The 26,604-nt window shown below is 44.0% G+C and overlaps 1 protein-coding gene across 1 annotated transcript; it reads right to left on the reverse strand.

The window, feature by feature from the left end:
• Nucleotides 1-535: 535 nt before the first annotated feature.
• On the reverse strand, nucleotides 536-24,970 carry eya2 (EYA transcriptional coactivator and phosphatase 2). Its single transcript, XM_076141171.1, has 16 exons — nucleotides 24,644-24,970; nucleotides 15,768-15,848; nucleotides 15,233-15,279; nucleotides 14,347-14,472; nucleotides 13,631-13,744; nucleotides 10,989-11,065; nucleotides 10,573-10,756; nucleotides 10,305-10,441; nucleotides 10,120-10,203; nucleotides 7,289-7,378; nucleotides 4,699-4,757; nucleotides 3,638-3,798; nucleotides 2,471-2,585; nucleotides 2,209-2,330; nucleotides 1,418-1,518; nucleotides 536-1,019 (listed from the first exon to the last, which is right to left on the reverse strand). The coding sequence occupies exons 4-16, from the start codon at nucleotides 14,447-14,449 to the stop codon at nucleotides 939-941; spliced, it is 1,428 nt and encodes a 475-aa protein (XP_075997286.1). The 5' UTR covers nucleotides 14,450-14,472; nucleotides 15,233-15,279; nucleotides 15,768-15,848; nucleotides 24,644-24,970; the 3' UTR covers nucleotides 536-938.
• Nucleotides 24,971-26,604: the final 1,634 nt, after the last annotated feature.

A 26,604-nucleotide genomic window follows, 5' to 3' on the forward strand; every position in this document is an offset into this window, starting at 1 on the left:
ACAACATGTACAACCCAGAATCAAAGGGAAGGATTCAAGCACCGGCGTATGATACAGCATTTTCAAAAGATTTTTTACAAGAGCGTGTTTTTGGTCTTTGTATTGTATATTTATACTAAGCTCTCCCAAACTGTAATATGCCTAATTCTGTTGTAGAACTCAACCAATTTAATAAATAGCTCACATTTGTACGGTAAAATACAATCAGACTATTTCAATAGCCTCTAACTATTTTATTTGACATTTACCTAGCGTAAATATGAGTAACGCAATTCTAAAATAGTAGTGAAGATCTACTTCAAATAACTTCATAACTTTAGGCTTTTTTATCTGAAATTGTGTTAAGAAACAGTATTGGTCGCTGGAAAATGTAATCGTTTGGTATCTCGCCAAGTGACAAAGAAAGACACAGCAGAACAAAATAACAAACAATCTAACAACAGTCTGAGCTTTTCATACACACAGGCGATGTGTTCATTCCTCGGGCTGTAAGATTTTGCAGTCAGTGCAACACTCTGCTGTGTGTCAAAGTGGGACAGCTCTCATTTAGTACGTTTGAATTTGTGTCATTTGTTGTAAAGAAACATGATTTTTTTAAAGAAAGTATCAACAGAACTTAAAGAGTTCCCTGGAGTTCCCCCACAGAACTTTGGCCCTTTATTTTGCTTTACTTTGGTCCAGTACTCACGTTTTGGCTTTGTGTTTATGTGTCAAACCGCAGCTTTACTTTGTAATCCTCTCAGTTCCTTTGGCTTTGGTGTGAATTTGTCCCCCTGAGTGCTGATTAGGGATCACATACCCTGTGGAAAACCTTTTCAAATAGCAATACTGACTCTGGACGGGTCTCCAGGAGCAACTTCACCCTGCCGGCTCCACGCAGGAGTTCAGGAGGTTTTCATAATTGACTTGGAGGAGCAGCGTGTCACGGCCGGCCCCCTCTAGAGGTAATCCAGCTCCAGTGCATGGCTCAGAGCCTCCAGATCAGCGCGACAGGAAACCCTCCAGAACGGCATGTTCTTCTGAAAAAAGAAAACACAAATAAAACACATACAATCTGAGGCCAGTCATACTCGGGCTAACTTTGCTTATGCGGAGCAGATGTGTAACAGTCGATGTGGTTTGGAGGATGATTGTAATATGCAACAAAATACACACATAACATGACGGCCTATAACGTAGGAAAGCATAATGCACAAACACTGCCAACCAGCATAAAGCCTCAGATTTCTGTCTGTAGGCTGCATCTTCCAGTAAACCCCACCACTTCCACGCGGAGATTGCTCTAAAATCGACTGTATCAGCCTGCATCAGACACAGAAGCGGCGTAAAAACTGAGTGTGTCGGGGAGTTTAACTGATTAGTCGAGGTCCATTTTTCACCGGTCGGAATCGTCAAAGGAAAACAGATTGAGTTTTACCTTCTTGGCCACGGTCTCTTCCTCTGCTCCGTCTCCTATCACCACATACACCGCCCGCCGGCCAAACCGCTGGGACACTCGCTCGAAGCAGCTCTCTTTGCCTTCCAGAGTGAGATGAAAGAGGGGGGACACCTTGAGTTACATGTTTTCTACATAAGGGAGCACATCTAGTCAAACATCTAGTCAAGGTTTGAAAGCCACCTAAACTGAACTTGTGAGATGTTCAAAGCTGAGAATATGAGATCCACACACTTAGCTGTTGTTGGAGGATAACGTTTGATTTGACATTTTCAGACCTGTTATACTCATTAAATTGAATCAAATTGAATCAGTGGTTCGTGTGTGTACTGCTATTGGTACTCCAATCATTCCCTGGTGGTTTGTGAGATGCGATTGTTGCAAATGATTTACAAATAAGTTTCATTATTCTTCTCCTTAAACTGAGGATGAGATTTTAGTTTTAGTTGAAAATAGCCAAATGCATTTCTCATTTTCAGCTCTCACACACACACACACACACACACACACACACACACACACACACACACACACACACGCACAAGCATGAGCTTTTTCTGTGATTGTTTTGGTTAGATTTGCTCAGATGTGGTACAGAACCGCTGAAACGTATCATGTGTCAAATGAGAGATTGGATGTCGTTTTGAATACTTGGAGAAGAATCATTAATGGAATAAATTGTTCGCAGTTGTAATTTTTGGCTTCTCTCTCTCTCTCTCTCTCTCTCTCTCTCTCTCTCTCTCTCTTTCTCTCTCTCTCACCCTCTCTCTCACCTGTCTTGGTGGCGCTGTAGATGTTCTCTATGGGGAAGGCTGAGCCCAGGCCGTACAGTAACACCTTGGACAGGGCCGGGATGAGCTGGGTGGTGGTCACCAACACGTTCACACAGTTTGGCCTGGATCGGAACAGAAACACACACACCTTTCTTAACAAGACCATCAAGTACTCAAGGACAAAACAGCAGTAGATGTAAAATACAAGCAAATGTTATAGCTTCTGTGATTTGACCTGTAGGTGATAATGGTGCGAACTGACCTTGAGTTAATCAGAGCCAGAGCTTTGAGCGCCTGAGTCAGCCACAGATCCGTCAGAACCTCCATCTCTCTCCTCAGCTGGAGCCACTCGTCTCGCTTTGGGCTGCCCAGCAAACCTGCCCACCGGGAAGACGCACAAGTTTGATGGACATGGTCTTTGCAACAACAAGGAGATGACCCCAACCCTTATTGTTTCTAAGCATAAATGTACTCATTCGCTGAGACGTTGCAAAGCTGTGTTTTGACAGCAAGACTGTCTGCAGTCTCTGGATGGACGATTCTCACACAACATCCTCCAGCCAAACCGCAAACACATGGTTTCAAGCCGAGTTAGAGCGGCCAGCTGTAATCAGCAGCGCCTAGGCTGTGCCAGCGCAGCCGCACTCAGATTGGGCTGCCCGGACAACAAGCTATGACTCACCGTCCTCTAATGCACAAACAAACCAGATATATGTCACAAATATGTCAAAAATGAACAACACTTTTATGGAGTATTGAGGGGAGAACAGGTGTTTGTTATCATCTGCTCATCATGTTTTTATGCCTAACAGAGCTTTGGCTGATGATCTGACGGAGCTTTGATAATACCAAATACACTGTTTGTTGTGACACAAGCAAAAAAAACGAAACCAGAAGGACGAAAGAAATGGAAAAATAAACGACCTGCGTTCCAACTTTGACTTATTGAAAAGCAGCAGGCAAGTAGAACAAATAAAAGCACTCGGAGTGAGGAATGAAAAATGTCTCTCGATCCAATAAATTCAACAACACAAGATTAGAGAGACATTCCACTCTAGCCAACATTGTGGATTCACTTGTTCTTGAAGAATTACATCCTCTTCAAATAAGCAACGGTGTATGTCATCATTAAGTTAACAGAGTTTTACATGACAGTCACATTGTATATGTTCTCCTTTTCAGAGTGAAACATCAATCTACAAAGTAACAAAAGAAGTACGTCCTAAATGATTATTAATGAACACAGAAGTAGTAGTAGTAGTTCCTGTAAAACAAGACCGATACAGTATAGAAGTTCAGACATGGAACTAAATGTTGTGTTAGTGGACCAGTGTGTTGTTTTTAGTTCTCTGTCAGTAGCTACTAGCTAACTGCTGTGTGTTGTAATCATCGAGTTTGTGTGTTCCAGTATTGTTCAATGTGAACTTACTGCCAATGTTATTCTTGTAAGTGTTGTAGATCTCCTTTACTCTGCGGTATCGGAACGCCAGCTTCCTCATCCAGTCCACTCCCCCGTGGACCCCTGACCCCAGGCACAGCGAGCCGGCCCCCGCTGGGCTCTGGAAGCCGTCCGTCCCAAAGTTGTAAGTGCTGCGGGATCCAAATAAAAAGGAAAGATTGAGGATATAAATCACAATGGTTCGTAGAACTTCAAAGCGGCTCGGCTGTCATCGTTGCTTCAGAGGTGCGAGGCAGAAGTGAAACTCTGCAATTTATAGGAGAAAAGGAGACGCGCGCATGTATTTCTCCTTCATTTACTTCAAACTGTGAAGGGGGAATGGATTCAGGCAAACATTTCAGAGCACGAAATGCTTCAACCATTCGTCAAAGTTCGGGATGTGAGCCAGTGCAACCACAAAAATCCCAGGAAGAAGAAGAGGAAGAAGAAGAAGAAGAAGAAGAAGAAACGCTCTGGAACTGAAAATTGTAGCTGCCGACTCTAAGCTGTGAATGTAGTTTTGTCAGTATAAAAAAAAAGCCATGAAATACATTTATCCATTCACAGTGGCTAGCATAAATTCATACAAACCTCTTTGTGGGCGAGAAAGGCCAAAGTAAAGGGCAATAAAATAAAGTGCTTTGGTACGATTTGGCTTTTTGTCAAATAGCTCGGAAAAAGACCTTCAACTTTATGCAATAAAATGTCTGGACTGAAGGAGACACAGAGGATGACAAAGACCTATTTTGATTAGAAATGAAGGCGTTGCATAATGCTGTGACATATGAGACGGCTACGTGTGTTGGGAACATAACACACACGCACACACACGCATACACACATACACACATGCACACACACACTTCTCCTCAGTCTCATCTTTCCGCTTTATCCTGCTGTGCTCTAAAACTTGAGGGCAAGTCTGGTTCACGAGGCCTGCAGAGCTTCCAGAGTATAGTAAAAAGAGTGTGTGTGTGTGTGTGTGTGTGTGTGTGTGTGTGTGTGTGTGTGTGTGTGAGTGTGTGTGTGTGTGTGTCGGGTGGGGGCTTTACCTAAGGTCCTGTCCGTTGTCATCCGACGCCACGTCATCAATATGCACCTGGTCACATTCCTGGGAAATAAAGGAGAGCGGATATATCAAGCAGCGTGCGGAGATCCATTACAGAGCCTGAGCCGTGTACGGGCAGGTCCTGGTCTTCACTGGGAGCCTGCGGGAGCGATCGCAGCTACGGATATAAAACAAAGCTTGCATGAAGACTAGGGAGGAGGAAATAAGAGTTGGGACACGGGACAGCGAGGCGCCACGGATGCACGGCACAGCCAGCGTGGTGAGGCAGCGCTATATAACCACATAGTAAATTAAAGTGGCATACTCGTCTCTGCGTATTTCTTTGAGTGCGTCCAACGTTTTTTGAAGAAAGGCCCTTTGTCTTTTGACGTGCATGTTATTGCTTTCTACTAGATGTTAATGCAAGTGGGGACAAAACCGCGAGGGACTCAAACCCCACAGCAGCTTCACATGTGGCTGCAGTCAGAACACCTTCAGCACTTTAACAAACAGCTCGCAGGGTCAAACGCGGAAACAAACAGCATCGGTGACATCACTTCCTCTGACAGAGCTAATGTTCATATTGGTGTGTATCATTTTTGGGTCATTCTTTCTACTTTTAAACCATCACATCAAAGAGGGAAATACTGTGATTTTAGCTTTGCTGATTGGACACGACTTGGAACACACGACATGGAACACACACACACTTTCCATCCTGATTTCCTTTTTCATTTCTCTCCCTTCATTTATTCCTCCACTCTCCCCTTCCACAAATTCTCATTTCATTCATTCAGTCTCTTCTACTTTCCTTCCTCAGTCCCGCTCGTCCTCCTTTCACTGTTTCTTTCCACCGACTGAAAGCCTGACAATCTATTAAGTTGTAGATACACACTTTGTACGCTGTTGTTACGAAATGCTCAGATTTAAAAATTTGCCATAGTCGTTTTATTTCAGTGAAGGGTTTGAATGCATTTCCACCAGCAAATGAGTCTCCAATGAACTCCCAAGACGCTATCATGCACACACATACGCACACGCACACGCACACACACACACACACACACACACACACACACACACACACACACACACTAGATCGTGGTATAACTCCTGTACTTGTCACGGCAGCGGCCCGGGACAGACAGGCTCTCCTATCAACTTTCAGCCGGTCTTGAGACAGACGGAGACGCTACCTCATCACCATCTCTGCTTCCACACATAACTCAACTCCCACCGGCTGCAACTCACCTCCCACTCAGGTGCCATCCGCCCCTGCACGGCCGTAACTACAGCTCCGGTCGGCCGCCGACTCAAGAGCGCTGAGATCTTAATTAATCTAACTTTATGTCGCCCCCCGCTGTAATCTGCTTATATTAGTGTTTTGTAATACAGGGAAAAAAATTCCACTGGAAACTCTGACTGAGATGAATCTGCCGGTCATGCCCGCCAATTACAATTATGGGATCTTCTGGTAGTATTACAGTAATGACAGCAATGATAACACTCGTAGCAGCTGATGGCAAAGACAAGATAATTGTAGCTCGGGACTTAACACGAGTTGTCAGCCTGCTGCGGTCGACTGCTTTGGAGTCTTTCTGAGCCCTGACAACAACACAGGGGGATAAAAGCTGGTTTGTAAATGGCTTTGTTGGCCCCTTTCCCTCCTCTGCGCTGTTCCTCCTCCCTCCTGACTAATTCCCCCCACCAGATACTCAGACACACACCTATAATTACAGCACAAAGTGTACTTGTACTCTGTCCCTCCCTCTCTCTCTCTCTCTCTCTCTCTCTCTCTCTCTCTCAATCGCTGTCTAATCTTTTTCGTTTTCGGCAAGAACAAGACAGAGGAATGCTGGATGGAAAACATGTGCATTGTTCAGTCACTGGCAGGTAGTAAAACTGCATTGTAGTGACTGCTTAGGGGTTTTTCTTGTCTCTGAGAGGTTGTATTCATCCATGTTAGCAACAGGTTAGGTAAGAGCGCCGACGACGCGCCAGCAGTTCGCAACCTCTTCCTTTTGAAATTTCTGCTGTATCATCGCCCAAGGAAGACAAATTGTTTGGAAAATTTTGTAGTAAGAATGCAGGAAACATGCAGTGTGTGTGTGTGTGTGTGTGGGGGGGGGGGGGTGTTCTACAATGGGGGCCACTGTGCTTTGTGCCAGTCAGAAAAACAGTCAGAAAAATGTGACGCTGTTGCCAGGAAGTTTGTTCTGATGAATTGTAAGCCAGCGTTTAATACTGGATATGTTCTCTTTACTGCCATTTTCCACCTTCCTGGAAAGAAAACTCCAGAAAGTCTTCGGAATCTTGCAAAAAATGTTTAAAAAATCAGAGAAAGGGCGTACTGAGATGTTTGTAATAAGTGAGGAAGTGAAGCATATTCTTTGTATCTATTAAAGATACAAAGATAATAGTCAATCTTATAATCCTGATATTAATAATAATAATAAACCTACAAACCAACCTGTGTGGCATAATGTGAGGAAGAGGATAAGGATTCAAAAAAAGGGATAAAAGTCAAGAAAATATATTTTAAAATCTGCAGTTTTTTCTAATTTGTCTTACAACATTTCTCCACCAAGTCTCACCTCCAGGTCGTTGAAGAAGAGTCTGGAGTCGGCCAGGTTGAAGATCATCTCCTCCATCCACAAACCCAGAGACACGGCTTTAGAAGAGTCCTACGACACACAGACACACACACACACAAAGGAGAATTAATGCCTTGCTTTAGGACACACTTCACTGTCACTATATCTCCTCCTCTGACATGTAGAGAGAGACACAAAAGTAAGATTATCTATACCTCATCAAAATGAATTTTCATGTTTTAATCTCTTGATCTACAGGTCAGTTGTCTGTTGCACTTCACACACTGACACTCACAGTCACTCTCAGTGTTAATACTAAAGCTTAACAGCACTCTGTCACTTTCAGTAGCACCACATCCCTTAATTACAGTGTAACCTGTGTACGAAAGCTGCCGTGAGAGGGTTGGTATTTAAATAATGACGAGTTTAATCTGATTATTGAATGTCATAATTCATGTTCTTTGTCTCGACTTGTCAATGCGTCTGCCTGTCTGTCTCGCTTCTGCACACTCATCCAGCAGATTGACACAAACAGGCCACAGGGAGAGGCAAGTGTGGTCATTAATCTGCCAATCACTCTTATTGTACCTTATCTTGTCTGTTTGGCTGACTTTTGCGTTTGCAGCTCATTAAATTGAATCAAAGAATGTTAAAAGCACCTTCTGACATTAAATCCACACCAATCCCTCCCTGGCAACAATATGACACCTGAGACTCGCTTGGATTCCCTGGATTACTGCAGCGATACCTCTGATAATTTGCACTTTCCATTTATCTTTCACACCGTATTCTCTTCTCTTACTCACTGAAAACCCAAAACAAATACGCAGGTGCCAAATTACACAGTTGATAACCAAATTCATGTTTCTTAATGAGCAAAGCATAAATCATCAACGGGAGACACAAAAATACATCAATCATAATTCCTGGGCACACAGACCGACAATGTGGGTGTATTGTTATTCTGAAAGCCAAAGCAGGTGTGTGTGTGTGTGTGTGTGTGTGCGCATTGTGTGTTGGTTTGATGGCAACGCTCTTCCTCCTTTGGCAGCGGGACAGCAGAAGAGAAGGTGTCAGCCAAAGGTGAATGTTAGATTAGCGCTGACAGTAAACCTGCTCAAAACGGCAGGAAGGGGCTTGATGACACAAGTGAGGTAAATGATGATAATTGCATAATGTGGGGGAACGGAGGATGGAGGGCAGAAAGAGTTCAGAGGGAAGGAAGGAAGAGGGCGGGAGGATGGAGGAACACTGGCTAAGGAGAAGGAGAGATGAATGGGAGACGGAGGAGGAGGAGGGGAATGCTAAAGGCTTAAGAGGAGGCGTTCCAAACCTGCGATGTTCCCCTTGTCTTATAATTGAAATAATTACGTGTAATCACATTGTAATCACAAGACAAGAGTCGGTTCTATACAGACGCACCGAGGCCGAATAAATTCTGATAATCCCTCTGAATCCCACTTTAAGGAAGGGGGGGAAGAAGAGGGAAAAATAAAACACCCGAGCCCCATTCAATTCCCACCCCGACTCGTCCACGGGGGGGTGTTTGGTGTGAAAGATAAAGCCGGGAAAGAGAACTCACACACCTCACACACAGAGCAGGGTGCTGCATGACAGATGAGACAATGGGAGAGCTGTTACAGAGCGGAATCAGCTCCTCATGTGGATCCGTGTTCACCTCTGGCTCGCCGTGCTGCTGAAAACAAATGTCCTTCAACGCAGCCATTAGTCTTCCCCCGAGCGCCGGGGCCAGACTTGCCTTTACGTTTAGCTCCAAACATTTGTTTACGATAAGAGTTTAATAGACAGGCCCTAATAGGAAACCTTAGGGCCGCTGAAGCCCCGACAGAGAGCGGGACGCGAAAGAAAGGAAAACAAAGATGAAGCTGATTTTAAACGCGAGCTACGCCAGATATTCCTGCCAGAAAAAAAAAACGTTTTGTAGCTGCGATCAGAGTAATGGATGCTACACCAAGACCAGTCAGTTTGCAAGTTTGTGAAGGATGAGGGGGGGGGAAAACAAGTATTGCTAGCTTGTAAGACATCTTGACGCTCTGGATTGTTAATCTGTTTTTCCGCTGTCACTCATTGCATTCCCTCTGCTGCGTGTTTGGAGTTTTGAAGTCAGAGTCTGTCTGCCTGAGCTCCCTGGTTCCAGCAGCGGGGTGTTTTGGGTGGTGGGAGGAATCAGGAATTTCTGGCACATCAGTCACATTTCAACACATCCACTCTCTCCCTCTATCTCTCTCTCCCTCCCTCTCTCTCTCTTTCTTCCTCTCTTCACCCCTGCCCTGCAGAAGAGAAAGAAAAAGAAACAACAACCTGCGTGGCCCCTGAACCAATCGGCACTGCGCTGCCTTAAAGCTCACAAACTCCCATGTGTCGGACCCTCGTGTCAAACCACCGGAGGACCGTGAGAATTCACAACACAGAGCTCAGCCAAAAACAAGAACCACCCCGATGTCCTTCCCTTATCAGCCGCCTGTCCGTTGTGTAAAGGTCGTCTTGGCTGTCAGTCACACGGCGGGGCGGCGGGGTAGCTAAACAACCCCGGTGCTTTATGAAAAGAAACAAGAGGGCAGAGAGGCATAACAGCCAGCGTGTGAAAAAAGCTCATGGATGACACCCAACGGTCAGGTCAGGGACCAAACCTTCCACTGTTAGTCAAATAAGCACCCTATCACTGCACCCAAGGGTGATTGGAGGGGTACTGTTGGTTTGTTGTGAGGGTTTTGTGCCCAGGTGTGCTGCGCTATGACTCATGAAAGGATGCGGCACGTATGTACCGTTACCTCAGCAAACAATAAAGGGAGGAGTGACATCCCCGTTACCTTGCCAAAACGCGAGGAGAAGGTTCCCGTGAGGAGCGAGTGGAAGATGATGATGGTTTCATCCAGATCCCAAATAAACACACGCTGCAGTGAAACAACACATACGCAATGTTAGCCTCATAAAAGTATGTGTGTGTGTGTGTGTGTGTATGAGTGTGTGAGTGTGAATGAGTGTTTGCATGTACCTCTATATCAGAGTCCAGAGGTGGAGCAGGGTCACTGACTCTCTTCCTCCCCCTCAACTTCCCGTCCGACCCCCTCCGTGCGGGGACCCCCTCTTCTTTGCCTGGGGTGGGGGGGCTTGGCGGTGGGTGGTACTCTCCTGGAGAGAAAGAGAGAGAGTGAGAGAGAGAGAGAGAGAGAGAGGGAGGGAGAGAGAGGGAGAGATCATGGTTGGAACAATGGAAGAATCCATTTCTACACCCAAATCATCGGTGGCTGACGGTGGCTTACCTGTATGTGACTCTGGGCTGTGATTGGGCAACATGACGGGGTGTTCTGGGTGCTGATAGGCTAACGGAGCTGTAATGGCTGCCGGACTGATGTTGCTATTGGTTAGGTAGGGGTTGTTGTAGTGATGCGGGTTATAATATGGAGAGTACTGTGGCTGACTGTAGCTGGAGTACGGTGAGAAGTCCTGAAAACACATTGCAACAAAATATAGACATTAAAAAAAAAAGACATAAACTCTCTAAACATATTTAAACATTAAAAATTCCTACATTCATTAAACAAGCACACAAAAGTAGAACTCATTATGGAGGAATACAAGTTATATCGGTATCAACTACGGGTGATATTATGCAAATCATGCCTAATGTATGAGCTGTGTTCAGTCCAGGTCTTGGCAGTGAAAGCTGGATACTAACCTGTTGGGTCGGGCTGAATGGGGTTGAACTCGAGATTGCATTGGTGCCTTGAAAAATCCCAGATGAAATACCACCACCTGGAAAACAATACCAAGGTGGCAGTTGAAATGAATATGTCAAACACAACTTTGCACGGGGAAAAAGGGAACATCAGATATCAGCTCAGCGAAGAGTAAACTCCTTCCTGTGTGACGTGTGAGTGCTGCAGGAGCTGAGAGTGTGTGAGCGAGTGATTTATGTCTGAGACAACAATACAGGTGGGAAAGTCTGCGGCTTCTGCTGCTGTTGCTGCTGTGGGAATCTGTTCAGTTTAATCAAGCCAATGCAGGAATGTTCTCCTCCAGGCAGAGACCATCCACCTTGTTTATCTGGCTGTTCAATTATTGCTGTTGTAATTTATATGTGTCACCTCAAACTAATGATTCTCTACACATCTTTTCATCTGGATATCTCATGATGTTATGGAGGGATTCACACTGAGCTGGTTGGAGAGATGGAGCGCGGTAAAGAGCGCGGCGGCTCATGTTTAACCTCCAAACTGATTAATGAAAGAATATCAATAACAGTGATCACCAAAACGGATAAAAGCAGTTACAATTTCTCAAAGACTCGGCTTTTAAAATAACAGTAATTTAGAAAAATTGGATCCACTGAAATTAAATCCTTATTCTGGTTGAAAAAATATGGAGATATTGGTCCATTAGTCGTGTCATTTTAGTATTTTGCTACTTAATCATAATCCCCTGTGATCGACGTATCCTGACCTGAACTGTCAAACACACGACAGCTTCATCTCCAAACAGTCTCTTCTCTCTGTGACTCTCTGTCTCCATTTTTCCCTCCTTCTTACTCATCTATCACTCTATTCAATCCATTCCACAGTGAATGTCAAACAGGAGAATAATGACTCAGTGGAGGAACCGCAGTGAAGGCTCCCAGGACAACACAACCGTCTTCAAAGCAAATCCATCTCAAATACAGGAGGTCTCTCACGTAAACACCACCAAGTCTCCCATCGTCCCCATTTGGTTTCAGTTGTACATGCAGCGGCTTGAACGTGTTTCAGTGGCGTTTCTGCGGTGCGTGTCTGCACGTTTGTGTACAGTACAATGGATGAAATGGAAAAAATTCAGAAATCTGACAAACATTTGGTTACTGTGGCAGTTTATTATGCGTTTGAAGTTGGCAGTTAATGATTGATGCGTCGAAAAATTCAAACAAATGCATTTTGTTTGGGAAAAGTGTCTGTCAGGCCCCAAACTTTCCCGATGGTAGAAACTCCTCTATGGTTTAGCAGCACAATCACTGAGGGTTTGGAATGTAGTAGAACATTCATGGCTGTGATTCAGGCTCTTTCTGTCCTCGTGTCCTCTTGCTCTGCCCCAAAGGTGAGCAACAGTCATAACTCTTCCTCCCTCTGATACCTCCCCCCTGGGCAAAGTAAGTCCAAAGAAACTTCTCCATCTTTATTCATAGTCTGAGGACCATCTCCTTGCATTAGCTTCTTCTCTCTCCGTCTATTCTGCTCAGGTCTATATTCTCTCTTTCTTCTTTTCTTGTCTTCCTTTTTTATTTCTCTTGGAATATACAGGACTAGACTAGCTAATATCCTGATTTTGACCATATTGTTTTTATAGCCAAACTCTGTTTCACCAATAACATTCAAGTCATTCTCTCCCTCTGCAGTAATGATAAAACATAAACAACATTTCTCAGATATGACGTCTGCTATGAGGTCATATATCTGGAAAACACACTCTCCTCTGGCTCATCTATACAGCTGGGGGTTGAGCCAGAGGAGGGCCAGAGGAGGGCTGCCCCCCCCCCCCCCCCATACACACACACCCCGCCCTCAATATTAAACCTCCTCACCCCTCCGTAAAACACACCTTAACCTCTCGCCCCACACACACATAAGGTCAATTTCATGGCGCTCTAAAAGCTATAAAGTCGCACTGAGCGATTCATGCTTTGGGCGCCGGACGACTGAGGAATGTGAGGAGATACACACACACACACGCACACACACACACACACACACACACACACACACACACAGATCCATGCGTGGGCAGAAAGCTGCAAACACTCACGAGCATACCACATCTTCATTTGAGCGTTTGTTTTTTGCCTATCTCTCTCTCTCTCTCTTTCTATGTTTTCTTTCTTCCTTCCAGTCTCTCAACTTCTCTTCTACCTTGCCTTTGTTGTTCTCCCGCTTTCTCACTGCTCTCTCTCTCTCTCGCCCGCCCTCAAAGACAGACGAGATTGCCTGCACGCTGTGTTGTTGGTCTGAGTGGAGAAAGGGGGCCTGACCCCCAGGAAAGAGGAGGGGTGGGGAGACTTTTGACGCCAGGAGTGCAGACCGCAGCTAATGGAGAACAGGTGTGGGGGAGAGGAGAGGAGAGGAGAGGAGAGAAGAGAAGAGAAGAGAAGAGAAGAGAAGAGAAGAGAAGAGAAGAGAAGAGAAGAGAAGAGAAGAGAAGAGAAGAGAAGAGAAGAGAAGAGAAGAGAAGAGAAGAGAAGAGAAGACAAGAGAAGAGTGAAGGAGTTGAGGGTGGTATGAGGATGTAAGAGCCTCAAAGTTGGATGAAGACGGTGTGTGTCCAGGTGTGTGTCCACGCGTGTTGTTTGGGACTGACCGTGTGTGGAGTAGCTGTAGAGGGCCTGACTGGGTGGAGTGCTGCTGAAGTTGGTGTAGCCCAGTAACCCCGTCTGTCCTGGAGAGTGACTCAGGCCGTCCTCTGTCTTAATGTCTAACAGAGAATGGTGAAGGAACAGAGCAGCGAGGGGTTTGTAAAGTGTACATTTCACTTTATTTTGATACAAAGGGAGTCAAGTTTGACAGGGTCACGTGAAAAACATTGTCCTGAAGTAGTTTCTATGGCTGCGGGATGAAAGTTGAGGGTTTAAAGTCTAATTGAGTTCAAAATATCCACCATGCTAATAGCAAGCACGCTGGTTAGCCGTTCGCTAATGAGGAGTCCAACGTTACATTAATTGTAAAGTAGAAAAGTTGAAAGCTTTTGTGAGTTTGATGGTGTTGATATTAGACTGGTTTATATTGGCTCAGTGGATTAAAGGCTACATCAGGAGAAAACAGATAAGAGCATAAATCAATATGATGCGTTCAGGCAGAATGGGAAATGTGGTAATTAATCACATTTTTAACTTGAGGATTGCAAACCTTGTATACCCCAATGCTTTCACTTCCAGGAGCGCCTTCTGACGAGCGCCTGAATGCAGCATTAGTTCTCACATAAAAGGGTTATAAGGGTTTAAGACAAGGGCCGTCACATCACACTCTAATGTACACGTGTGTGTGTGTGTTTGTGTGCGTGTGTGTGTGTGTACTTACTGTATGATGACATGCTGTAGCCCTGTGTGTGGTGAGTGTAGGGTGTGTATGGTCCTGCAGGCTGGAGGGCAGGGCTGTACTGAGTCTGTCCGTACGCAGCCATGGCACGTCTCCCCGTCAGCTGCTCTGTACGGACAAAGGATAAGAAATCTTCAGTTCTTTTTCCTTGCACAAATCAATAATGTGTGGTTTGTGCTTTCTGTAAAACATTGGAGAACACTGTGTTGTTTCCTAGTCTGAACGGTGCAATGGCAAACCGCCAAGACACGGTGACGTCATGGGTTTAACTGAAAAACACTTGTTGAACTGGAGCTTGTTTTGACCTGTTTACAGTCATGGACCAATATCATTCCTGAAATATTCAAAACCACCCAGTTAAATAATGAAAAGTATTATGAATCTGAATAATTTATGGATAATATGATTGAGCTATAAATCCACATTTTCAGCATCTTAAAATCTGCTCAAAATGCTCAGTGCAAAGTTAACTGTGAATCATTTTAAGCAAAGTTCCACATTTTAATGGAATATCAAAATAAGTCTGCTCAGTGTTTTGTTTAAACAGATGCTGTTTGTACAAGCTGTCGTTCCCATTTAAATTCCATAATAAATGTAAAACAGGGATCCCTGCTGAGCCGCACAAACTGGTCAAATCAGAAGCTGCTTTGGATTTTTACAACTATTTTCCACAAAACAACAAAAACAATGAAACTTTGGTTTTCCCAAAATGAAAAAAAATCAGAGTAACGTAAGATTAAACGTCAAAACTGTGAAAACATTACATATGACATGGTTTTATACTAAAAGATGTTGCAGTACCTGTGATTTCAGTTAAGTTGAGCTTCTATTCATGTGACTATAACCGTGACACCGGCCGTGAACTCACCAGCAGTTGGTTAGATGAGTTTGAAATCGAGACTTGAAATCGAAGCCCTGTAAAGCAAGAACAGGCATGAATATAAATGATCGGCAAAACCAGTTCAGAGGTGAGAAAGTGCAAACATCATAACTTAGCAGTTAGCAAAGATTATTTCAATGAATTACTGTTGTAAAGTAGAATAAATACTTGTTTTTATACCCAAACATCAACACACTACAGACTCAAATACATTGAAATTAACAGGAGGGTGAAGGGCTGTTTACTCATTCATGCAACCCTGAATAACTGTTCTGTACCAAAGTGATAATTGAGCAACCAAATGAGTGTTACATCCATCATTAAGATATCATCACAACGCTACACGCAAAACACACAGTCATGGTGATCAGTTTAACTGTGATGCTCCGATGAGCTACACATCATAATGTGTGTGTTGACAGACGGACAGGCTGATTGCATGAAGCCCTCCGGTTTAGCACGCATCCTCTTTGCATGTGCAGCACTTTACTGCCTCCTTTTTTTTGTTGCTCTCCATTCTTACCTGCGTTTGTAGAGAGAGCTTTATCTTTTTTTATCCTGTCACACTGCTGTTAGTCAGGTTCCTCTCAAACCGTCAGCTCCTCTGTGGAAACAATAGCAAACATACACCATCAGGACACAGGTATGCAGGTGATTGACAGACGGCAACTTGCCTTGGGTCCTGTTGCGGCAGGATGCGCGCACAGTTCAGGAGATGAAGAAAGAGCGAGACAGAAATGAACGAGGTATATCATTTATGTATGTCCATTAGAGGTAAATGGCAGTTAGTAGGAACCTAATGGGTAACACTGTCTCAAGGTTACACGATGTTCAGTTCAGGAATTTCACCAAATGGTGAGGATGAAGAATTTGAAAGGAGGAAGAGTGAAGAGGGAGATTCATTGGCTGGAAGTAAAAAGCTCCATCTCACATGAATTTAGTCTATAGAGGGAAAATGGACAAATAAAGTCTGGTTGACAGCAGATTGATAGACAACTATTATAAACAAGCATTTGAGGTTTGGAGCAACTTGTACTGCAGGTGAAAAATGTCCCCTGTCAGAAGACTCAGATTAGGGGAATACATGTAAACACCATAATTAGATCAGAGTAAAACCATAATCAGAGTAAAAAACAAAGACCTAGACTTTGTGGAGGAACAGGGGTTACTCAAGCATTGAAATGATGAAAGAAATCTCTCCGTTCTCTCACTCTACCTCTCTCTTTCTGTCACTCTCGTTCTGGTAATCTCTCTCTCTCTCTCCCTCTCCCTCTGGCCAATTCCAAGCTGGCAAAGCTGCGGTGAACTGCTCGACCTCTGACCTCACTGACAACACAACGGCAGAGATAGACGAGTGTCATGAATAATGAAGCCTGCAGGGTTTACGGCAGCAAAAAGATGAAGGTGAGGGGGGGAGAAAAAGCTGTCTGAGAAACGGAAGATGAAATGACAATCTGTCTGTTCATCACAAAACCTGAAACCTTTTACAGTATCTTGTCGGCATCTCCTCCTTTTCATTAACAACAGCTTTGACAGTCAGCATAGCAGAGGGAAAGAATCCTTGTGTGATGTAATGTTGTGTTATAGGTGTGTGTAATGTACATGATGAAGGGCAAAACTGGAGTCATTTCTGTTAAGGTTTGTCCTTATTGAATACAGAGCTGTAAATGCTGATACTCAATATATCATCATCATTCATGATCACAGCTACATTGTTGCTTTCCTGTATAATGTTCCACCACAAAAAAGCCTTAGACCCAACTGAAGGTCTCATCTGACCTTCATCACACGCCAGCTATGATGATTCTACGGAAAAATAAGGCTAGAAAGTGAGATAGTACGTTGCCATGCCTACTTCCCAGGGATCAAAAGTAAATGGCATGCCTGTTCAGAGTCCTCTTGACTTCAGCTGCCTCCCTGCAATAGTCCTCCACACATACACACACACAAACACAAACACTGTGTGTGATAGTAAAGGAACTTCCTAGTTCAGGGTGAGGCCCGGGAGGAGGCCGCACAAGGCCATGGGAACTGCAGGACACCGGAGGGAAGATGAGCAGAGCTCAGCAGAGATGTGGACGGCTGAGGGCTGAAACTGAAGCTAAAACAAACCCAGCGGGGCCACAAGGGGCCACAGGAGGCCACGGGGCCACAAGGCCAGTCCCACCAGCTTCACCTGCGTCCCAGGGTTCCGTTAACCCACTGCTCCTTTCACGGATATCAAATTCTCCTCTTTGTGCTGATGGATTGCATCACTGGATGGTGTATTGTGTTTTAAGTTGAAAATGTCATTTGATATAGTTAAAGGAATACACTGGGTTTGTGTAGATTTGAAGTGAGGAAAAGATGACATCGGGGGTGACAGGCAACAAGGCTCCCTCGGCAGATTCAAACAGGGAATTTGTGGTTACATGCCATGATTTCTACATGAGTCATATGCACACCCACAAGGTTTTTATTTACATATTAAAAAAATTGGTTTCCATTCGACCTTATCTTCTTGTCATAGATACTGCAGCTTTCCTCCTCGGCTCAGCCTTAAAACATTTTTGTCATATTTGGCTTTTTCCACATTCCTGGTGTTTCTACAAATTCAAACAGTCAAAAGAAAAAGAAGCTACGCGAAATAGAGAATCTGAAGAAGTCTTCAATAAAATGGTAGTTTGATGTAGGATGTTTCCATGGTTCACATAGAATAAAAAATAATTAAGTCATTAAAAATCCTGTTTTGAAATAATAATACGTGAACAAACAGAACTGCAAAGCATCTTTTTTCTATTTCATTAAGCTCAAAGTGGGGCCATAGTTCATTTAAGTAACGTAGGAATCATTTGCATAATAACAGATTTCGATTGAGTTACTGAGTGATTGATACATCACACAAAAGCTTGGTGTACAATGTGGGAGTTGGCAGAAACCGTTCTGCTGCATTTCCTCCTGACTCCGTAACGTTACTCAGAATAAATAAATGGTGTGTTTTTAACGCAGGTGCCTTTGTACAAATGTCCGCATCTGTGTCAATATCTGTGCTGTGTGAGCGTTTGAGTCACGCCACAATGTGTAAGAGGAGTCTGGGTACACACTGCAGTGACCTTCTAAAGATCCAATCTGTCATTTAAACATTTCACTTCTCAATCATTGGCTGATCTCGACAGGGGCGACTTGTGGGTCTGTAATGGTGCCATATGGGACCCCACCTGGAGCCCTCGAAGTGGACAGGCTGCCTGGGGCCTGGGGGGCAGGGGGGGGAGGATGGGAGTTGATTCATGGGTGCACACAGAACCGTTCTCAAACTCCCAAAGAAAGGACTCAGAACAAGGGCTTAGTATATGAGTGTGTGTGTGTGTGTGTGTGTGCGTGCATGCGTGTGTGTGTGCGCTTGTGTGTGCGTCTGTGTGTGTGCATTGTGTGTGTGTGTCACTATGAGCGGCTTCATGGTAGAAACGGGTGCCATCTGCCAAACACTGTGATCTTTGACCACCTTTGGGACACAGCTGGACAATTAAATAGGGCAGAATGGCAGAATGTGACATACAGCACAAGAGCCACCGCATATAGCCATTTGGGTATTACTATATATACTGCATGATAGATATACAGTATACTGCATTTGTTTCATATTTTGGCTATGCCTATTTGCATACAGAGCGACTTTGATCATCCCCTCTCTGATACAATGCCAAACAAAACAGATTATCACTCGGGCTGTTGGCGTAGGGATTAGTGTTAGAGTTGAGTGATTTAGATTCTACAGTTCTACCTTAAGTGGCCACTGAGTGTTTGTGTGCTTATAAAACCCCATGTCTATAATTAGAGCAACGCTATTGCAAATTACCATCACAAGATAAGTCACCAATCAGACCGTTAAATGTTTAAACTGCGCCTTTAAAGAATGCAGGAAATGAATGTGGAACGTTTCCACTCTTCAAGGATTCATTTGTAAAGTGGAAAGTATTGAATAAGAAAGATGAAATAACTCCTAAACGATAAACAGAGCTTGTGCATAGATGGTGTGTCAGGCGTGCCGGTGGTCTCCTAACAGATGTTGAGCACTGATAATCCCAACCCACCACGACCTCAGCAACCAGAGAATTCATTAAGAGGGAAACACATTCCAATTGTATGTGTGTGCGTGTGTGTGTGTGTCTAGTGTATGTAGACCCGTGTGTCCATGCGATATGAATTTAAGCATGATGCAGGACGACATAGTATATAACATATATCAAACGCCAGTCAGCTGATTTATGCTGTTTTTGTTACATCTACAAATCCTACCAGCCACATCCTGTTTGTGCTGCGCTTGATACCTGACAACTGTCCCTATTGCGATTAATCAACACCTTCACTGTATCACTTTCAATCCACCCATAGACGGAGACGCCCATTTGATTAAAAAAGGCGCTTGCTCGTTTACCCCTTCACTGTTTGAAGGAGGAAGTACTGTGAAGTTTACTTTAGTTCTGTGAAAAAACGTTGATATGATCTGTGATGTTTTTTGTTGCCACCAAAGTGCAAGTTGGACATTTTCTGACACAAGAAAGACTTAAAAAAGGCATTAAGGCATTAGTGAGATGTTTCTCCATCACAGCTTCTGTTTGCTGCCATGGATAGATTATAAAATAAAGATTTTAATAGGCATGCTAAGCAGGTTTCTCATAATCAGGAGGCAATCTCCCCTCCTTCTCATAATTCCTAACACTACGTGATTAATGGTGGTTGACAACATAGACAAACCAAAGTTAAGTAACTTGAGTAACCAGTTTACAAACTATGCAAGTACAGCTGATGAAGCCAATGACATAACTGCGTAAATCTCAACAATACTCAAAACAGAACAAAATAATTAAAACAAACAACCACAAGGATAAAGTACTACGAAAATCTAGTACAAATGTGTATAAAGATACTGCATGATCCATGTTAACATGGGGCGGGAATGATGTAGGAGCCGATAAGGAATCCTTCAGCAGGTTTAAACTCAATGTTTTGTCGTTGTGTTTAATACAAGTGATGATCGACGTCTATAAAAGTGAATCAAAAGGACTAAAGAAGAAGTCATGTGTAGAGACTCATAGCTGCTCATGCTGCCTGATCGCTGTAACTTTACCTTTCAGACTTGGTGGCCTTTCTTTCCACTTGACTAACTCGCAGCAACAAGACTGCTTTTATGCCACATGGACCCCACCACATACACACACACACACACACGCACACACGCACGCACGCACGCACGCACACACACCCGCACGCACGCACGCACACACACCAACGCCATCCCTCAGTAATCAAATCCTCTTTATTCAATAATGCCTCTGTCTCTATCGCTCTATCTCTATTTCCCACCCTTTCTAATTTCTCAAACTGTTGCAAAACACTGTAAGCTGCATAATTGGTTCTTGTGCTTAAACAATCGATCATTTCATTAATTGGATGATTCACCAACATTTTTGGCCTAAAAAGGCCTTTTTTCCATCTTATCCATATAACATCAAGCAGAAAATGAAATTATTTAATAATGAGAAGCTGTTATAGCTTTCTGAAGTGTGTTCACTCTCCTTCACAGCCACTGCCTCTGCACTCACACTCTTAATAACACGCCTAATTATTTTCCCCAGTCACTTTGCCAAACCGTGGTATGGCAGAGAGACCACCTACCCCAAGGCACGGACCCTCGCCTCCCACAGAACTACTGCCCCGGGACGTGGGTCAAAGAAAGGGACAGCTGGCAGACCTCCCAGCAGCCTGGAGGAGCGGGTGTGGGGTTGTAGGACTGGGCTGACCCCAGTCAGATGGTGGTCTGGCTCCCAGGTAAAAACATCTGGTGCAGCGATAGGAGGGTGACTATGCGCGCACACACACACACACACACACACACACACACACACACACACACACACATACACACACACACACACACACACACACACACACACACACACACACATACACACACACACACTTAAAACAGACGCATGCATGACTGCACCATGCATGCCTTCTGAAATGAACTCTCTTTCTCATACGCAAATGTACACACACACCGGATCTCGCTCCTTTATTAGTAATTAGGACAAACAGGTTCGCCGGCGATCAGCCTCCTGAGCAGCCTCCTGAGCAGTTGACAGCGAATGGCGGCCGTAGTTGCAAACAGCTGGCCTCACAGAACTCACCAGTAGCTGAAACACACGCTAATTGGACTGAGGTCTTTACTTATAGATCAACTGTGCGTGTGTGTGGTTTGTGTGTGTGTGTGTGTGTGTATCTAAGCATACAGGGAGGCTGAGATAGCAGACAGACAGTCAGGAGTGTGTAATGAGTTTTCGAAAAGATAAGAATGTGGGGTAAATCAGATGAGATGCTATGAAATTGAATTGGCAGGAAAAGATGGAAATATTAAGGAAACACATCTGAGGCAATGAGGAAACGTGATACTGTCGAAAAATTCTGACACCTAAAAAAACCCAGACTTAAACTTTTTTCTGTGGAAAGTAACCAAACGATTATTATTTGAGAACGAAAACGAATCATGGCCACTGTAGGGTGCTGCAATGTGTGTGGCTTCACTCTTTTTTAAGACGAGATAAAAGCAGAGATAGCCAGCTGTCGTCTGCTGACAGCCTGGGTTTTAACACACACACGCACACACACACGCACGCACGCACACACTTCCGTAGAGCTAGATCACTACTGTGCCTCCCCGGGTGCTCTCTGGGGTTTAGAGGAATTAAAAGGGAGGTGGGAAAAGGGGATATTTGAGGGTGGGGACGGGGGCCATGGTTCTTCTCAGGCCTCTCACTCTTTAAGCAGACGGAGCCATTAACACCAAGCAACAGTTACAACAACATCTCCCCATTCACCATTTTTCATGAAATCATAAGATCTTAGAAGGTGAAACGGCAAAATGTGCGATTTTTAGCTTTGAGTATCTTCCGCTGTTGCGAGACCTTTAAAGAACTTTTTTCAGTCGAATGCCTTGAGTGCCTCTGGGGGTTTGGGTTTGCTCTGACAGCTGCAGCTATCAGGCTGTTTTAATGACTGTGGTTTCTGAAGTTGTGTACGGTTCAGAACAGGTCGTTCCTTGACCGAACACACTCCACTCTTCTCAGAAAAACTCAAATATGTTAGGGGGTTTTTTCAGCTATACTTCAAATAAGTAAGTCAAGTACGTCTGTAGAGTGCTGCTTCATTATTTACTGCATACTGAAGTAACTGCTGATGCTAGATTTATACTGGCATTTCACGTTTTACTGTATTTTATTCAAGCCAGGGGAGAAAAGGTGGGTGTTTGCGTTTTGGCGCTGCGGGCCTATTGTTCAAGTCACCTCTGCTGTTTGACTCCCAGCGAGAGAGAGAGAAAGACAGAGGGGGAGCGAGAGAGAGAGAGAGAGAGAGAGAGAGAGAGAGAGAGAGAGAGAGAGAGAGAGAGAGAGAGAGAGAGAGAGAGAGAGAGAGAGAGATGGGCCAAGGCTGAGGGACATCAAGAGTCAGTGAAGAAATATAATAAAATTGGTGCAGATAAAGTCAGGAAGAGCAGAGCTTCCTATGAAAATATTTATCATTCCACAAACTTTTGGCTACAGAGGGGTTTGGAATTAATTTGTGTTTTCTTAAGAGGGGGTGCCTTGCGCTACAGGATGGGGAATTCTCCACAGCCCGGGACTTTTTGGGCTGCCGCTTATTCACAATTTATTAGAGCTGGTAATAGGAACCGTCCAGGCTGAGGAGAGGGAGCGACGGTCCCGGGGCCAGCCAGGCAGAGCCCAGTCCAGAAATGGGGCCTAATGTTATTAAGAGACGAACCGCAGTGTTAAATCAAACATACCCCCGAGCGCACACCTTGGGTATGTCGTCCCAGCCTGGCCTCACCTCACAACCCCCCTCAGACCCATGGATGTTATTTGTGGTGGTTCAAATACAGGTATGGAGGAGATTTAGTAAGATTTACAACCTGTCACAGAGCAGAATGTGAGACAGTGACTTTCTCCAATAAGAAAGAGGCTTTTTCCCCTGCAGGCTTATCTGACACCATTGACATTGACATGGACAGATATACATCTAGTTTATTTAATACAATTTTGAGAGCTTGTATATAGGAAACACATTTCACTGGGACTCAGCTTTCTACGGCCTGCAACAAGGACGGGGCAGATACATTAAGATTATAGGCCCTAATAAAAACAATATGGATGAGCAGATCCTAATGTGCATTTAATGTAAAGTGCATTTAAATTCAACTGAAAAAATAATTATTAATTATGTATTTGTATTGATATATTTCACTTTGAAACTAGATGTTTTACACAACATGATGACAACTTCACCGGATTATAAGAATAACAAGAATATGTTGTTGACGGGCCATTTAAATGTATTTATTCAGGTTATTTTCTAAACTTTCCAAACCTGCTTCCTCTTCGCTTTAATGACAGAAAATGCTTAAAAGTGTTTTCAGCGGTTGGCAAAACAGTGCGTGAGCTTCAAGTCTGGAGCCATGAAGGGGTCCTTGAAAAATATGAATACCAGCCTTTGAAAAATGCTTAGCAAGGTTCCCCTAATTGGGTTAATTAGGCTCCCCTGGCTGGTAAACGGGTGTCAGTGATTTGGATGTAATCTTCTGTACTTAAGCCAAACCAAAGAGCTGGACGGATCCAGCCAGCACCAAGAAAAACAAAGGGGCTCAATCTTATAAGAGAGGCTCGGAATTGCAAAGGTGCCTTTCTCTCACACACTCACATACACACACTCACACACACTTTGCCTCCACAGATGAAGGACTCACTCATACACGCAAAAACTGATTTGTTGTTGCTCTTGGGAAAAGAAAAGCACGCAAGTTGAACTAAACGTTGTCAAAAACGTGTGACATAGTGATGAGATCATATTTTAACTACATTAAAACAGTACAATTACGACTGCAATTAAGTACAGGTTATTTTAATTTACACAATAACGCATTTTGCTATTTTTTTCTATATTGAATAACGTTTTGTTGTAATTTATCCAGTCTGGATTACAGTGTTATAATTAAATATGATAGCTTTCTCAAATATAAATAATTCAAAGTAAAAAATCTGGTTAATTCCAATATAAAACCTAGTTTACACGAGTTAACAATAGTTATGTAGGAATTAATGTTAATATAGAATGCGTTGTGTCTACTTTACGTTATATATTACATTCGTCATCTAAAACATTAAGACGACACACTGAAAAGAGACACAACCGAACACTGACAATACAAAACAAACTGCGTTCATTTGCAAATCAGTGCAGTTTTATTGGCCGATTTTAACCCAGAAAAGAGTTGAAGGAGGTCGGAGCGCCGGCAGGTCATGAACCGCTCATACGATCCACATTATTAGTATAAAACACAAGATAACGAAGACTTTTGACACTCACCATTATTCATACTGGAGACACTGGCGAGAAATCCGGTTATGAGTGCGAACTCTGTGTCTCCATGCCGGGGAGTAACTCCGCACAAGTGCCCGGAACACACGCGTGTCGCTCGGCTACACCGACCACTGAGGAGGCGCCGAGCACAGACGGAGCTCCGGGCTGCTGACAAGAGGACAGATTTCTGCAGACGCGCACACACACACACCCACACGCACACTCTCTCTCACACACACATATATAAACATGCACACACACGCGCGCGAGACGTAGACAGACAGTTCGTCCTCGTCCCTCTGTTGCGTTCAAGAGCGTGTTTGCTTTCCCGGTGGTAGGGAAGTGATGTTAAGTAAATGACTGAAGAGTTCTGGTTCCTCCTCCTCCTCCTCCTCCTCCTCCTCCTCCTCCTCCTCCTCCTCCTCCTCTTCCTCCTGCTGAGGGTGTGCGCGCAGCTGGACCGTGTAAGTGCATGCGTGTGTGCGTGCGTGTGTGTGTGCGCGATGCCTCCTCTTCATCTCGCTATCTGCCTTCAAATCTTTGTTTGTTCGAGGCTCTTAAACTCGTTTGTTTACTAAACGAGCCACAAACCCCCGAGTGCCTCTGAAGGTGCTGAATCAGTGTGTGTGGGTGTGTGGGTGTGAGGGTGTGTGTGTACTACAGATAGATAGAAGGATTTAATACTTAGTGATAAATAACTGCAGGCTACTGATTGTTTTATCAGGGCTGTTTATTATTGTTCCTGTTGAGTGTTTGCGTGCGTGCGTGCGCGCGTGTGTGAGTGAGTGAGTGTGTGTGTGTGTGTGTGTGTGTGTACATTCCATTCCCCTTTAACAGCCCTGGCTTATAATTTGTAATATTGTGGTGTCATTTTCATTTCACTACATCAGAAAGTCACAGCCAGACACAAAACCATTTAATTGAATTGGGAATAAAAATACAATAAGAAACCAAAATGAACTTGGCTTATTGAAATTAAAAATACGAAATCACCAACATATCCCTCCAAAACTTAATTCCTAAGTATTATAATGACCCATGGAGACCTCATAGAATCCCCATATCTCCTCTCAAACATCTGGGCAGTTTTACAGAGTCTCATATCTGTCCAGCAGATGTAACACCTTGTACGTTTACAGTCCGGTAAAACTTTATATCCTTGTTTCCACACATCAGTTCATTCAGTTTGGTCATCCAGCAAGCAGAACGTTGGTGATCTATAGATACAGTATAGTATAGAAGGTTCTAAGTCATATTCATCATTGTCATTTCAACATAAAGCCTGGGGCACGTCACCTGTTTTTCACAAATGTCAAAGGTTATCTAAACAGGTCACGTGGACGCGTAGCTCTAACAATTGAGAAACACCTGCTATAGGGCTGAATGTCAATATTTGCCAGCCGTATAGTAACGTTTCAGCTCAATATTATATACAGGGAGGCGATGCAGGTGTCTCAACACTCTTGTGCTGCCTGCAAGTGTTTGTGCGTGTCAATCTGCCTACGTGCCGAACTTGTGCCATTGTCTCTGTGTTCTGTAACTTGAGTAAGTGTGTGTCACGGGGTGAGGAGGAAACAGGTTCTTCTTTGCAGGGCTAACAGGATGCTCACCCTGACACCAGCTCCCACACCACAGACATGGATACACAGGGACACCTGGGAGACACTGATTCCTGCTTGACATCTACGTGGCACCGCTGACCTTTCAAAATAAAAGAAAATACACGCTCAAGGGAAATATGGCTGTCACACAGGAGATGACAACACGTGCTCTGTAAGATAAGATAGAAAAGACAAAAAAAGAAGAATGTCAGATAGAGACCGCAGTCTGCTCTTAATTACTTATCAATAAAAGTGAGAAAGCCATGGGTTTATGTGATTAACATCTAACATCGATGAATCATTTACATTTGTCACATTTTATGGGTGCAAGTAGCTGGTGTGTAAAATTGAGATTTAACAATGAAA

The sequence above is a fragment of the Genypterus blacodes genome, unplaced genomic scaffold (assembly GCF_046128005.1).
Source record: "Genypterus blacodes isolate CSIRO-AG114 ecotype Tasmania unplaced genomic scaffold, CSIRO-AGI_Gbla_v1 ptg000017l_1, whole genome shotgun sequence".
Lineage (NCBI taxonomy): Eukaryota > Metazoa > Chordata > Actinopteri > Ophidiiformes > Ophidiidae > Genypterus > Genypterus blacodes.